Raw genomic sequence first — 15,546 nt, 5'->3', positions numbered from 1 at the left:
GGAACCTCTCTCCACATCAGAGGTCCCCAGGATTGAATCCCAGTGAATCCTAGAGGAGAAAACAAGAGAGGACAAAAAGAGAAAAAGACACAGAAGATCACACAGTGAATGGACACAGCCAGCAAAAACAGCAGGGTGGGGGGGAGGGGAAAAATGGCATGAGAACAGCAAGGCAGACTTGCCAGTCTGGACAACTACCCCATGCTCATATCTGAGCTTCTTAAGACACAGACAACAGTGTTCACCAGCCTGGGAACGTCCTGTCATGGCACTGACCACAAAGCCACCCACAGCACCACAGCAGTGACTCCAAGTCCACACACATCCAGGTATGGGGACCCAATGCCCATGGTGGAACCTTAGCACTCAGGCCACACTCACATTCAAAGCAGCCCCTGGGAAATCAGAGTGAACCACAGGGGAAATTTGGCAAGCTGTACACACTCCCAGCCCAGATCCTAATTGCTAGTGCACCTAAGTCAAAAAGTTGGATGTCTTTGAAGACTGACCCCCATATGGCTCTGTGGGTCAGGATTCCCTAACATGAAAGTTACTCACGGAAGAAAAGCCTCACAGGAAGGGGAAACTGGGCTGCTAAATGACAAAGTGGACTCAAGGCAGAAAGCTGGAGTGAAAGGGCAGCCCAGAGTACAGGATAGGAATTGAGTAAATCACAGACCCCTGGGAGGAAAGTTAGTATACAAAAACAACCACCCAGGACTCCTAAAGGAGGAACAAAGAAAAGAAGATTCTCTCTTGGAGGGGAGGGAAACAGTCACAAATACCAGGGTAACTTGAAAGTTACTGCACTTGCCCAGAGTAAGATGCAGGTGCAGAAAGACCAAAGAAAAAATGAACCGTTAGTCACAGGCTGCTCTGAAGGATCAATATAAACTGAACTAAGCATTGAAGAGCCTTAACACACAGCCAAACTACACTAAAACCTTAGGCAAAAGGGAGAGACTGACTCCCATAGTTAGCATATCAAAATAATCAAATGGGGAAATAGATGTGGCTCCCAGTTGGGTGCCTGCCTACCACATGGGAGGTCCCGTTTGGGTCCCAGTTCCTCCTAAAAGACAAGGAGATACCGCTCCTGCTGCAATGACCTAGACACTGCCTCCGTTGCAACAAGCAGGTGCTACAAGCCAGCAGACACTACAACCCACAGCGGATGTGGCTCAGGCCATTGGGCACTTGCCTCTCATGTGGGAGGTCCTGGGTTCAGTTCCGGGTACCTTCTGGAGAAGGTGAGCAAACAATGAACAGACAGAAGAGAAAACTATCTGGGGGTGGGGAAATAAATAAAAAAAGAAAGTAAATAAATAAATCTTAAAAAAAAAATCAAATGCTTAGACTTCAACAAAAGATCACGAGTCATACAAAGAAACAGGAAGAGATGGTGCATTCAAGGGAAAAAAGTAAAAACAACAGAGGAAGTACAGACACTGGAACAACGAAACAAAGATGTTCAGTCAAATATCCTAAATCAGTTCAATGAACTAAAGGAAAATATGGATACAGAACTAAAGGGTATCAAGAAAATCAGGCATGAACAAAGAGAAGAATTAGAAAATTTAAAAGGATTATAACAGAACTTAAAGGGATAAAAAAAATGCAATAACAGATTAAAAACATACTAAAGGGAAGCGGATGTGGCTCAAGCGATTGGGCTCCAGTCTACCATATGGGAGGCCCTGGGTTTGATTCCTGGGGCCTCCTGATGAAGGCAAGCTGGCCCACACCACTGCCAAGAGCTGAGAGCAGACAGTGGGCAGAAAACAACAAGCAGTGGGCAAATAAATAAATAAAAATAAATCTTCAAAAAAAAAATATACACACACACACACATATATACACTAGAGGTGCTCAATACCAGATTGGAATAGGCTTGACAAAATCAGCAAACTAAAGGATAGGATAATCAAAATCATACAGTCTGAAGAGCAGATGGAGAGAAGAATGAAAAAAAGTGAGCAGAGCATAAAGGACCCATGGAACAACATGGATACATAAGAGACATTGCTGGTTCAGAATTTATTTCCTACCAAATACCCCCATCCCCAAAAAAGTTCACTCCATAACAGTATCCACAACAAAGAGTCGTAAGCTTCATATCATGAGCCCTGGATTTTAGAACTGACCCTGTGGCTGACCTTGTGTCTATGTTATAAGCTGTATGACCCTGAGTGAGTACATATCCTCTCTAGGTTTCAGGTACTATGCTGATCATACAATCTATGATCCTAGGTCTTCTCCTGACTTACGATGTACAAGATTCTGTACCATTCCTCTCTCCCAATCCTAGGCAGGGTTCCTGGTTCCAGCCCTGCCTCAACTAGTTGCGTGTCTTTAGGCGAGTCCCTTAAATTCTTCCAGACTTTGTTTTATTTTCATTTATCTATGCCTGAGGTTTCCTATAGTTATTCCCCTACACACATGCAAGCGCACGCGCGCGCGCACACACACACACACACAAAAGATATTTTAAGATGAGAAGTTGTGATACTCCTACATCAACTTATGGTCTGCCTTCAAAGCACTGCTCTGGACTGACCCACGCAGAAATGCATGTCCAAACAGTTTTCTATATGAAACTCAACCTGGCCCCCAGCAAAGTAAGTTTCATATTTGTTGTATTTCCATCTGTCATTTATGATGGTGGCATTCAGAAAAGTCATAGGTAGCAGAGTCAGTTGCTGGACACACACACTGGGTCACCCATTGACCATACTTTGATCAGAGAAGAGCAGCTCTTGATCTCTCATGTCCCTCTCTTGTCAGGGTTTAAATTATAATACTGCTCTGAGAACATAAGCATCATATATATTACTTCTTATGAGTGGCCTGAAAGATAAAAACTTCCTCCACAAAAGAATCCAACTGTTCCTACTTAATAGCAGGACCTAGCCTAATGAAATAGGATGCATGATACTAAATACTTTGAAAAATAAGTGCTTGACATGGAGGCAGATAAGACACCATCTCTCCTACCCTCTCTGACTCTCACTACCAATGGAAAAGAATGTAACCTGGAAGGAGACCAACTGACCTAGGAATCAGTTAGGTCCTGCCAGATCTGGCACCTGCAGACCCTCACTTATTCCACACCACTTCCTCCCTCATATGGTATACTTTAATCACACTGGCCTTCTTGAAAACACCAAGTTCTTCCCTCAGGCTCTAGCTCATGCTTTTCCCTCTCTCTGAAACACTCTTCCTCTCACTGCACCATTCTTTACCTGATTCGATTCTATACTCACCTCAAGTCTCTTCAACATCAACTCCTCAGAGAAGCCTTTCCTGACCATCCCATGCAGATGGGTTACCTCACTTCCCCATATTCTTTTCTATCACTCCACAAGTTTATATTTTTTATTAGCCCATATCACAACTCATAATCAAGTATTTGTTTTCTGATTTACCTCCCACTAGACTGTAAGTTTGCTTGTGCACTTTATTAGTATAGATCTATCACTCAGTATAGTACCTGGCACTACTCAGTACAATACCTGGCACACCATTCAGTATAGTATCTGGCAAACAAAACACATTTGTTGAATGAACTAATGAACATTAGGAAAGTTTCTAAGGCTTCAGCTTGCTCTCAGACTTCCAGGGCCACAGTGGCTCACCTTGTACATATGGTCCCATCTCTGGGTGTTCCCGGACCCGCAGGGTATAAGACTTCTTCTGATCAGATTGCTTCAAGAGATCCCGTACCTGTTCATTATAGATTTCCAGGAAACTAGAAACAAGTAGAAAAAGGCAACATAATTAATTTGGAAAAATGGTGAAGTCTTGTGGGAAAAACACTAAGCCAAGTATCAGAAGGTCCTAGTTCTTATTCCATTTCTACTTCTGATAATCTGAGACCTTGATCAAGCCACTGTCCCATCTTAAATCTTTCTAAAAGTGTTTTTAGCATTGCCTGTCACCATTTACAGTTTTAAGTTTACAATGTCAGTGCTGATCAGTCACTTACAGTTTTAGATTTGTAATGTCAATGCTGATTCAAGTTTAGCCTTCACAAGGCTAATTTAGCAGTTCTTAGAGTATTATACTACCAGGTTGTGCCTTGCTCAAGCCACCATAGCATCATAGCTTGTTTCTTTAAGTAATTTTCAAATGTGTTCCTTGAGCTCTATTGTTCTATGAGGGCATCTCAAGGGCCACTTCTGAGCAATGAGGAAAACTAAGTGAAAAGGGTTCTAGTTCCCAACCCTACCTTTTTTTTTCCCTCTCCCCTTCCCCACCCCCCACTTGTCTGCTCTCTGTGTCCATTCACTGTGTATTCTTCTGTGTCCGCTTGTATTTTCGTCAGTGGCACCCAGAATCTGTGTGTCATTTTTTGTTGTGGCATCATGCTGCGTCAGCTCTCCGTGTGTGCAGCACCATTCCTGGGCAGGCTGCACTTTTTTCGCACTGGGGGGCTCTCCTTACGGGGTGCACTCCTTGCGCGTGGGGCTCCCCTACTCAGGGGACACCCCCGTGTGGCACTCCTTGAGCGCATCAGCATTGAGCGTGGGCCAGCTCCACATGGATCAAGGAGGCCCTGGGTTTGAACACTGGACCTCCCATGTGGTAGGCAGACGCCCTATCCATTGGGCCAAATCCGCTCCCCTACGCATACTTCTAAGTAGGACAGTTCTCATTTCATCTGTTTTCTAGATTGGGATTCTGATTCAGACATACTCCTTCTTACAGATATCTACTGGCATTTGAATCCTTTCGTTGTTAAATAAGAAAGCTATAATTCATTATTAAAATCTGTAAAGAATTTGTTAAACAAGATAGTAGACTCTTCACAGAAACGTCTTCCCCACCAGAACACCAATGCTTGCCAATGGAGTCAGCAGCCAGAAAAAAATGGTTCCAGCTCAAATCCACATTCTTCTCATAAAACTTTTTCTCCCTAACCTTCTCATTCCTGGACACAGAAACTCCAGCTGTCTCAAAGAGTAGGGGTCCCCATATTTCATGGATAGTAAAACACTATTTAAAAATATATACATATATAAATATGTATTGCATACATATATATATACATACACATGCATACATACATATATTAGTACTGGTTTGCAAATTTTTATTTTGCAAACTTAAAATTGTAAAGGTAATTTTTATAATAATTTAATTTTTACAAAGGACATGTATTCTTTGGGGGTGATAAAAATACTACGGAATTAGATAGAGGTGATCATTATACAACCTTGTGAATGTACTAAAACTCACTGATTTTATATTTTTAAAAGGTGAATTTTATGGCATGTGAAATATCTCTTTTAAAAAAAAAAAAAGAAAAGGACACTTGAACACAAAAAAGTAGGAAGGCCATAGTCTAGAATAAAGGGCAGTTGGTAACCTTATACCATTTTCCCTACAGACTGGCTAAAATTTTATCTTGAAATAATCAGCACTAGTCTGGGAACTAGAGTTGGGTAACTACTGACCTGAAGAATAACTTAGTAGGGGGCTGGACGAGCAATTCCAAAAGCTAGTATGAAACTATAAAGAAAGTGAAGGAAAGAGAAACCTAACAGTTTCACTAAGCTTGTCCGTAGGAGACAACTGATTATTAAGCCTAAAGATAGGAAGTTAGGTTTCCCAAAACCCAAGGACCTAATTGTGTTTCTCAAATTCCTATAAGGCAAGATATTTCTGGTGTAGCTTTTCTCCATCTCTCTGGGTGATTGTGGAAGTAAAGAAAAGCCAGCTCAGCATGACAAAATTTGGAGTGGAAATAGAAACATTTTAGGCCCAGGGGCTTGACAGGTTCCTACCTTACTTTTATCCTACAGGAGGAAGGCAGTGAGGCATAGTCATCCTCCCTGTCGAACAGACCCTGCATGAACCAGAAAGTTGGGGTTTCATTAAACAAATTATATAAAGGAGACCTACTTTGAGAGGATCCAGCCAAAAAAGGGTCTATACCTCACATATCCGCGGCATCAGCCCTATCGAGGCCTGGAGAACAGAAGAAAGGAAAGCGTTACTGTTCACTCATGGTGATACTCTCCCTCACCAATACCCAGGAACAATCCTTAACATGGGAGATATACACATGGACTCCTTATACTAGGTTCTTCACTTTAGGTATTTTCACTGAAGTATGTAGAACACTTCTATTTGCCAGTGCTCTCAAGAGAACACTTACGGGAGAAATGTAGCAGAGGAGAGGCAGACCACCACCATAAGAAGGAAAAGAGGAAAAGCTATCAAACCCAGATACTTGCTTTCATGCAATGAAGGTTATATTCTTCTTGGATAGACCCACTTTACCACAGTGGTAAACTCCCAGGACTCTACCTTCTATTCCTGCACTAAAAGGAGGACTGAGGACATGGATGTTAAAAATACACATTTTGAAAGAAACCGCTTCTTTCTTCTCTAGGATCCAGTGATACTCAGATTAAGTGCTTTACCCCTGATTTGGTGAGCATTTTCTTAATTTCAAATATGTGAAATCACACTAAACATGGACAAAGTAAAGTAAGCAATGAGCTTAGCCCAGGGCAGCAGTGATAACCTTTAGGAGGAAAAGCCCTAGAGAACATCCATATGTAGCATCTATTTATCACTCACCCCACCAATTCATCTCACCAGGGTAATTTTTTTTTTTTAAGATTTATTTATTCCCCCCTTCCCCTCCTCCCATCCTGCTGCTTTTGCTGTCTGTGTTGTCTTTTCTTCTCATTTTCCCTCCTCTAGGATTCACCAGGATTTGATCCTGGAGACTTCTGATAGGGAGAGAGGTTCCCTGTCAATTGCACCACCTCATTTCCTGCTTTCTGCTGTGCTTCACCTTGACTCTCCCCTTGTCTCTCTTTTGATGCATCATCATCCTGCTGTGTGACTCACTTGCACAGGGCACTGGCTCACTGCACGGGCACTCACACAGGCACTGGCTTGAGCCATGCAGGCATGCTTTCTTTTCTTCCCTTTCACCAGGAGGCCCCAGGGATTGAACCCAGGTCCTCCCATATGGTAGGCAAAAGCTCCATCATTTGAGCCACATCCGCTTCCCTACCAGGGTAATTCTAAACCTAAGACAAATGTATTCTTAAGGACTCCCACCTTCCTAACTTTCCATGATAAAGAAAAGCTTCTATACATTTTTGAAAGCCCCCAGCATAGTAGCTAGCTTTCCTGCTTTCTTCTAACACACAAGTCGAAAACATGCAGCTTTTGAACACAGCCATAATAATGCCATTCCTGCACAACCCTAGCCAGCATTTAAGATTCAGTCCAGGTCTTGTCCACATCAAAGATGCACACTGTTAAAAAGCTTCAAGCAGTGAACTTGGAAATAATGTGAGAAATTCAGTAGGACTGACAAGGTCTACTTCATCAAAGGGAGTTGTAAAAATTAAAGTTCTTTGAAGAGATGGCTAAAAAAGAAGTGATTTTTTTTTTGAAGTTAACTTTTCAACTATAATGTTCAGAAACCCCTTCTTAATTAGCACACAGAAGAAGCCCATTATACCTTGTTAAAGTTGACCGACTATGGAACTCACATTCTATTTCTCACTGGCAAGGACAGGTCAGTCAAATCGAGATTCATTAGGAAGATAATTTCATTATATTACTGTGGCATTAGGAAGATATTTCATTATATTACAAAATCACTCACTGGGGTCCCCAGCATGGTATATGTCTTCCCAGAGCCTGTCTGTCCATAGGCAAAAAGACATATGTTATAGCCTTTGGCAGCTCCAGATAGCACTTCAGTCCCCAAATCCTGGAACACCTATAATAACAAAGCAAAGAATACATCACTGTAGTCCTTCTAATATTAGATTTAGAACGTAAAAAACATTGAAAGTATTTTAAGCATACATGACTAACAAAAAGTTTAAAATATTACAAACATACATGACTATAAATTCTCCACCATTTCAAAAGAAACAATTAAGCTTCAAAAAAAAATGAAGGGACAACCAGCAAGATGGCAGTGGAGTGAGGAACTCCTAGAGTCAGCTCCTGCTACAGGGCAGTCAGAGCTATTTGGAGCTAGCTGAATCATCTGTTTAGGGGCTCAAGGAGACCAGAAGAGCACCCAGCCACATCCTTGAAGGAATGGAAGAAGGAGGCTGCCCACCTGCAGAGAAGATTCTTAAGTAGAGTGCTCCACGCCACAGAGGTGGGTGCCCACCCTCCACTGGAAGCACATACATCTCGGGAGCTGTTCTGAGGCTGGAATTGAAAGTTCTACTTCAAAAAAACGGGGGAAGAAGAGATAGTTGGGCACCAGCTTCAACTACTAATGAGTAAATTCAGCAGGCTAAAGTATACTCCTGAGAACAGCTAAAGGCTGAACCTGTTCAAGTAAGGAAGAGGCCAGTAGCCGCCATCTTAACTCCATGCCTGGCATGAGGGGAAGCAGGGCAGACTGAAAATCACAGTGCTGGTAGGGACTGGCTTCTTTCCATCCAGATCAGATTACAAGTCTAGCATAAGTCCCAGACCCACCTCTGGGAGGGAGGAAGTTGTGGGAACCTGTGCCAGCCTCTCCATGAAATTACTCGCCAAGACGTGGAGGCTGGTAATTGTCCTACTTTGGCAGTGCAAGAAGTCCCAGGAGCTATTCTATGTCTGGAATTGGAAGCTCCATTTCCAAAAAACAGGGGAGGAGGAGATGGCTGGCCACTGATTCTGGCTACTGATTAGTAGACTCAGCTGGCTAAGGTACAACCCTAGAAACAGCTAGGGTGTGAATCTGTCCAAGTCAGAACGAGGCCAGTAGCCACTATTTTGACCCAGCACCTAGCTTGAAAGGAAGCCAGGACCAAAAATTAAAGTGACAGGAGGAGCTGGTTTCTTTAACCAAGATCAGCATGCAGCACTAGCCTAGGCTTCAGCTCCTCCTCTGGCAGGTAGGAGGCTGACTGGCCCTGCACCAGCCTATCAAAGTAACTGCAGGTACCTTTGGCTGACACACACTGAATAATCAGAAGTCTACTGGGGCAACCGTGGTCATCTTGGACATGCACTGCGTAGACTGCTACCCAGACCTACAACTCCATCCTTACCCCAGGCAGGGGAGAAAGGGGCATAAAGCCTCATTAGTCTCTCTGGGGAACTACAATCTAGGCCTGCACAACTTGAATTATTCTACACAGCTGTGACTCTGTCCTATTCCTGGCAAAGGAGAAAGTTGGGAGAAGCTTCATCAGTCCCTGGGGCAATGAGGGCAGCTTGAGCCTCCACAGCTTATAGCACCAACTACATGCTTGGCTCCTACTACGCAACCAGCAAGGGAGAAAGGGCAGGAAGCCCCAAACTAAAGAGAAACACTGCACTCAGAATAAATACTCTGGTAAACCAGATGCCAAGTCACCAACAAAAAATTACAATCCACACCAAGACACAAGAAGATATGGCCTAGTTAAAGGAACAAGATATACTTCCAGATGACATAAAGGAGTTGAGACAACTAATTATAGATGTTCAAACAAATAAATTCAATGAGATGACTAAAGAGATAAAGGATATTAAGAAGACACTGGATGAGCACAAAGAAAAATAGCAGATCTTTGGGAATGAAAGGCACAATAAATGAAATTTTAAAAACATTGGAATCATAAAATAGCAGATTCGAGGAGGCAGAAGAAAGGATTAGTGAGCTTGAAAAAATGGCCTGTGATAGATACAAAAGAACAGATAAGGAATGGAAAAAATTGAACAAGGTCTCAAGGAACTAAATGACAGCAAAAGATGTGCAAACATATGTGTCATGAGTGTCCCAGAAGGAGAAGAAAAGGGAAAAGGGGCAGAAGGAATATTTGAAGAAATAATGGTAGAAAATTTCCCAACCCTACTGAAGGACACAGATATCCATGTCCAAGAAGCACAACATACTCCCATCAAAAAAAAATCCTAATAGACCAACTCCAAGACACATATTGTAGCAGTCCGATATTATTGATGATTTCCAAAAAGAAATACTGGATCATGTTTCTAAACTGTTCTTTTCCTCTGGTAATATGAGATTTTATTGGATTCAGTATAGCATTGAGTACCTGCCCCTTGGTGGGTGGGGACTTGCAGATAAAAGGCATGGCAAAAGAAAGAGTTGAGGGTTTTTGATGTTGGAGCCTTGATGTTGGAGTATGATGCTGAAGCCTTAAGCTGGAGCCGCAGGAACTAAGCACACAGAGGAAAGAGAAGCAAGCCCCAGGAAGGGAGGAACCCAGGGAGCCTGAGCCCTTGCAGACGTCAACAGCCATCTTGCTCCAACACATGAAAATAGACTTTGGTGAGGGAATCGACTTATGCTCTACGGCCTGGTATCTGTAAGCTCCTACCCCAAATAAATACCCTTTATAAAAACCAACCGATTTCTGGTATTTTGCATCAGCACCCCTTTGGCTGACTAATATACATACTAATCAGAATGTCAAATGCCAAAGACAAAGAGAGAATTCTGAGAACAGCAGGAGAAAAGCAATGCATAACATATAAGGGATACCCAATAAGATTAAGTGCTGATTTCTCACCAGAAACCATGGAGGCAAGAAGACAGTGGTCTGATATATTTAAGATACTACAAGAAAAAAGCTTCGAGCCAAGAATCTTATATCCAGCAAGACTGTCTTTCAAAAATGAGGGTAAGATTAGAATATTGACAGACAAACAGCAGCTGAGAGAATTTCTAACCAAGAGACCAGATTTTCAGGAAATGTTAAAGGGTTTACTAGAGCCTGAAAAGAAAATACAGGAGAGAAAGGCCTCGAAAAGAGTCTAGAAATAAAGATTGTATCAATAAAAGTAATCAAAAGTGTCAAAAGAGTGGGGAAAATAAAATATGACAGATAAAACTCAAAGAAGAATAAACTTAACCAAAAATGTAAAGCACTTGTATTCAGGAAACTGCAAGTTAATGTTAAAAGAAAAAAAGACCTAAATAACTGGAAGAGGGACTTCCGGCAAGATGGTGGCTGAGTGAGCTTGCCTTGCCGTCTCTCCTGGGAAGAGGCAGCTGGGCACCGCTGGAGGTTCTCCGGGACCAGGCTTTTTCAGGATTTTTTCAGGGCAGGAAGTGTCTGGACATCGATTTGGTGGGAAGGTAACGGAAAGGACTGGTCTATAAGATATAATTTGGGACTTTTCAGGAGGGGGAGGCAAGATGGCGGCTGAGTGAACTTCCCGGTTACTAGCTCCTGGGGGGAATCGGCTGGGAGGCGTCGGAGACTCTTTGGGACCGGCTGTCTCGGGATTTTTCCTGGTCCGGAGGTGTCTGGACATCGATTTGGAGGGAAGGTAACAGAGAGGATCCATCTGTGAAATATACACGGAGATCCCAGCTACCTGTGGAGGACTCCCTCCTTGGGTAGGCGGAGCCAAGGCAGCTAGCACCGCGGCGGGTGGTGGGCGGGAGAGCCGAGCCGCGCTGTGCCGCGGCGGGCGGCGGGCGAAGGAGACAAGCCCAGCCGAGCCTAGCCGTGCCGCGGCGGGCGGCGGGCGGGAGAGCCGAGCCGCGCTGCGCCGCGGCGGCGGGCGGTGGGCGGGGAAGCCGAGTCCGGCCGAGTCCGGCCGAGCCCGGCTGAGCCGCAGCGGGCGGGGGGGCCAAGCCCAGCCACGCCGCGACGGGCGGCGGGCGGGAAAGCCGAGCTCAGCCGAGCCCAGCCGAGCCGCGGCGGGCGGGGGACCGGAGCCCAGTTGAGCCCAGCCGAGCCTGGCGGCGGGGTTTCTGTTCTTTGTTTTGTTTTGTTTTTTTATTGTTTTTTTATTTTTTATTTTTTGTTGTTGTTGTTGTTCTTGTTGTTCTTTTTTTGTTTTCAATCCTCTCTTTCTTGTCCCCAATATTCTTCTTATACTATTTTACCTTAACAATACAGTAGGTCCTACAGGAAATACCTCACATTTGCTGGGTTTCCTCACCCTCCACTGCCTCATTTCTCTGTGAATAGATTTAGCCTATCTACACTATCCCCTTTCCCCTACAACTTGATATCCTCCACCATCTGCTATCTCTCCTATATTCCATCTCCCTTTCTTTGATCCACAAAGTGTCTAACTCTTAATTTCTAATACCTTTGTTTAGTTTTCCATCTGGTATTCGTCCCTGAAACTATTACCTTTCTTTTCTCTTTCCCTCTCTCATGAAAACAATAGCCTCTTAGTACGTACCACATTCCTCCCATATTCAGTCGTCTACCTCATTATACGTACTTTCCTACTACTATAACTCTACACAATTTACATGATCTAACCTCCATCCTCCCAGAACTCATATTGTTGCTTTGTAAACATATATCACCAATACTACTTCACACTTTTTCCTTCCTTACACAATTGACTTTCCCCAGCACTAATACTTTCCTTTAAAGTGAGCTTAACTAGCAATAAGAAATTGGAATAAGAAGAACAAAGTGACAAAGAGAAGATATAACACTTACGCAAAAACAACAGCTAATTAATCTCCAAGACTAGACAAAGAAGCTAAGGAACTGATTAAACCCGTCAAGAAAAAATGTTGACAAGACAGCAACAAAAATCTACAAACCAAACCAGTAATCAGGAAAACATGGCTGAATCCAATCAACAAACTGAAAATCAGGAAGGGGGGCAGGACTTCGCACAAGCAATGAAAGATCTCAGAACATTTATCACCGACAAATTTGATGAAGTAATGAAAGAGGTTAACAGCGTGAAGACAACACTTGGAGGGGAAATTGCAGACATGCGCAAAAAAATAACAGATATGATGGAAATGAACACCACAATTCAAGAAATCAAAAATACACTTGCAGCAAATATCAGCAGACTAGAAGAGGCAGAGCAGAGAATTAGTGATGTGGAAGACAGTGCATTGGAAATCAAACAGATAGTAGAAGTGGTCAATAAAAAGGTAGAAAAAATCCAGATAGGACTTAGGGACCTGAATGATAATGCAAAACGCTCAAACATACGTATTATAGGCATTCCAGAAGGAGAAGAGAAGGGAAAGGGGTCAGAAGGAGTGTTGCAGGAAATAATGAATGAAAACTTCCCAAATCTACTGAAAGAGACAGATGTACATATCCAAGAAGCACAGCGCACTCCACTGGTCATAAACCCCAACAGGCCCACCCCAAGACATATACTTGTCAAATTATCCAATGCTCAAGACAAAGAAAAAATTCTAAAAGCAGCAAGAGAAAAGAAAACCATCACATACAAGGGAAACTCCATAAGATTAAGTGCTGATTTCTCATCTGAAACGATGGAGGCAAGAAGGCAGTGGTATGATATAGTCAAGGTACTAAAGGAAAAAAATCTCCAACCAAGAATACTCTATCCAGCTAAACTAGCATTCAAAAATGATGGAGAGTTCAAAATATTCACAGATAAACAGAAACTGAAAGAGTATATCAACAAGAAACCTCCCCTTCAAGAAATTCTTAAGGGAATTCTGCAGGAAGAAAGGAAAAAACAGGACAGTCAGAGATGGAGGAGAGTGTAAAAGCAACAAGAAAGACAAAAATAGAAGGGGAAAATAAAATAATACAAACAAAATATAACAAACACAAATCCAACCAAAATATGGCTACCATAAATAACTCTCTAAATGTAATAACACTGAATGTCAACGGATTAAACTCACCTATCAAAAGATTCAGACTGGGACACTGGATAAGGAAATACGACCCATCTATATGCTGCCTACAAGAGACACATCTTAGACCCAGAGACTCATGGAGGTTGAAAGTGAATGGCTGGAAAACAATCATACAAGCAAACAACAACCAAAAAAAGGCAGGAGTAGCTATATTAATATCAGACAAAATAGACTTTAAATGCGAAACAATTGTGAGAGACAAAGAAGGATACTATATTTTAGTGAAAGGGACAATTTGTCAAGAAGATCGAACAATCATAAATATTTATGCTCCTAACAAGGGCGCCTCTAAATATGTGAGGCAAACGCTGGAAAAACTAAGAGAAAGAATAGATGCATCTACAATTATAGTGGGGGATTTTAATACACCACTATCAACTCTGGACAGAACATCTCAAAAGAGAATCACTAAAGAAACAAAACATTTGAACAGTATATTAGAAGAGCTGGATCTAATAGACATATATAGATCATTACACCCAAACACAGCAGGATATACATTTTTCTCAAGCGCACATGGAACATTCTCCAAGATTGACCATATGCTAGGCCACAAAGAAAGGCTTAATGAATTCAGAAAGATCGAAATCATACAAAACAATATCTCTGACCACAGTGGAGTCAAGCTGGAAATTTGCAAGGGACAGAGACCCAGACTTCACACGACAATTTGGAAATTAAACAGCACACTATTAGAAAAACAGTGGGTCAAAGAGGAACTCTCAAAAGAAATCAATGACTACCTTGAAATAAATGATAATGATAACACAACATACCAAAATTTATGGGATACAGCAAAAGCGGTACTGAGAGGGAAATTTATAGCCATAAATTCATATATCAAAAAAGAAGAAAGAGCAGAAATTGAAGAATTAACTGCACATTTGAAGGAATTAGAAAAACAACAACAAAGTAACCCAACAGGAAGAAGAAGGAAGGAAATAACAAAGATAAGAGCAGAACTAAATGAAATAGAAAATAAGAAAGCACTTGAAAAAATAAACAAGACCAAGAGCTGGTTTTTTGAGAAGATCAACAAAATTGACAAACCTTTAGCGAGACTAATAAAGAAAAAAAGAGAAAAGATGCAAATACACAAAATAAGAAATGAGAAAGGTGATATCACCACTGACCCCACAGAAATAAAGACTATCATAAGAGGATACTTTGAAAAACTATATTCCAACAAAAATGACAATTTAGAGGAAATGGACAAATTCCTAGAAATACATAAGCAGCCCATACTGACGAAAGAAGAAATTGATGATCTTAACAAACCAATCACAAGCAAAGAGATAGAATCAGTCATTAAAAATCTCCCAACTAAGAAGAGCCCAGGGCCAGACGGCTTCACAGGTGAATTCTACAAAACATTCCGGAAAGAACTAACACCAATCCTGTTGAAACTATTCCAAAAAATCGAAACAGAAGGAACACTGCCTAATTCCTTCTATGATGCCAACATTACCCTAGTACCAAAGCCAAACAAAGACACCACAAGAAAGGAAAATTACAGACCAATTTCTCTAATGAACCTAGACGCAAAAATACTTAACAAAATACTTGCTAATCGTATTCAACAACACATTAAACGAATTATACACCATGACCAAGTGGGATTTATCCCAGGTATGCAAGGATGGTTCAACATAAGAAAATCAATCAATGTAATACACCATATAAACAGATTGAGAGAAAAAAACCACATGACTATATCTATAGATGCAGAAAAGGCATTTGACAAAATACAGCACCCCTTCCTGATAAAAACACTCCAAAAGATCGGAATACAAGGAAACTTTTTGAACATGATAAAGAGTATATATGAAAAACCTAAAGCCAACATTGTTTACAATGGCGAAATCCTGAAATCCTTCCCTCTAAAATCAGGAACAAGACAAGGATGCCCATTGTCTCCGCTCCTATTTAACATTGTCTTG

The 15,546-nt window shown here is 41.9% G+C and overlaps 1 protein-coding gene across 4 annotated transcripts in view; it reads right to left on the bottom strand.

The window, feature by feature from the left end:
• STARD9 (StAR related lipid transfer domain containing 9) overlaps positions 1 to 15,546 on the bottom strand; it is a 181,415-nt gene that overhangs the window by 101,713 nt on the left and 64,156 nt on the right. For all 4 annotated transcript variants that reach the window (XR_011648416.1, XM_071214137.1, XM_058294016.2 and 1 more), the window contains exons 4-7: positions 7,637 to 7,753; positions 5,938 to 5,970; positions 5,787 to 5,848; positions 3,636 to 3,748 (exon numbers count right to left, since the gene is read on the bottom strand). Coding sequence is in view for 2 of the 4 variants with exons in the window: in XM_058294016.2 (XP_058149999.1) it covers positions 3,636 to 3,748; positions 5,787 to 5,848; positions 5,938 to 5,970; positions 7,637 to 7,753 (325 nt within the window). In the remaining 2 variants the exon portion in view is untranslated. The remainder of the gene's footprint in view (positions 1 to 3,635; positions 3,749 to 5,786; positions 5,849 to 5,937; positions 5,971 to 7,636; positions 7,754 to 15,546) is intronic.

The sequence above is a fragment of the Dasypus novemcinctus genome, chromosome 3 (genome assembly GCF_030445035.2).
Source record: "Dasypus novemcinctus isolate mDasNov1 chromosome 3, mDasNov1.1.hap2, whole genome shotgun sequence".
NCBI classification, from domain to species: domain Eukaryota; kingdom Metazoa; phylum Chordata; class Mammalia; order Cingulata; family Dasypodidae; genus Dasypus; species Dasypus novemcinctus.
Note: the sequence above shows the minus strand (reverse complement) of the source record. Positions and strands in the feature narration are given on the sequence as shown.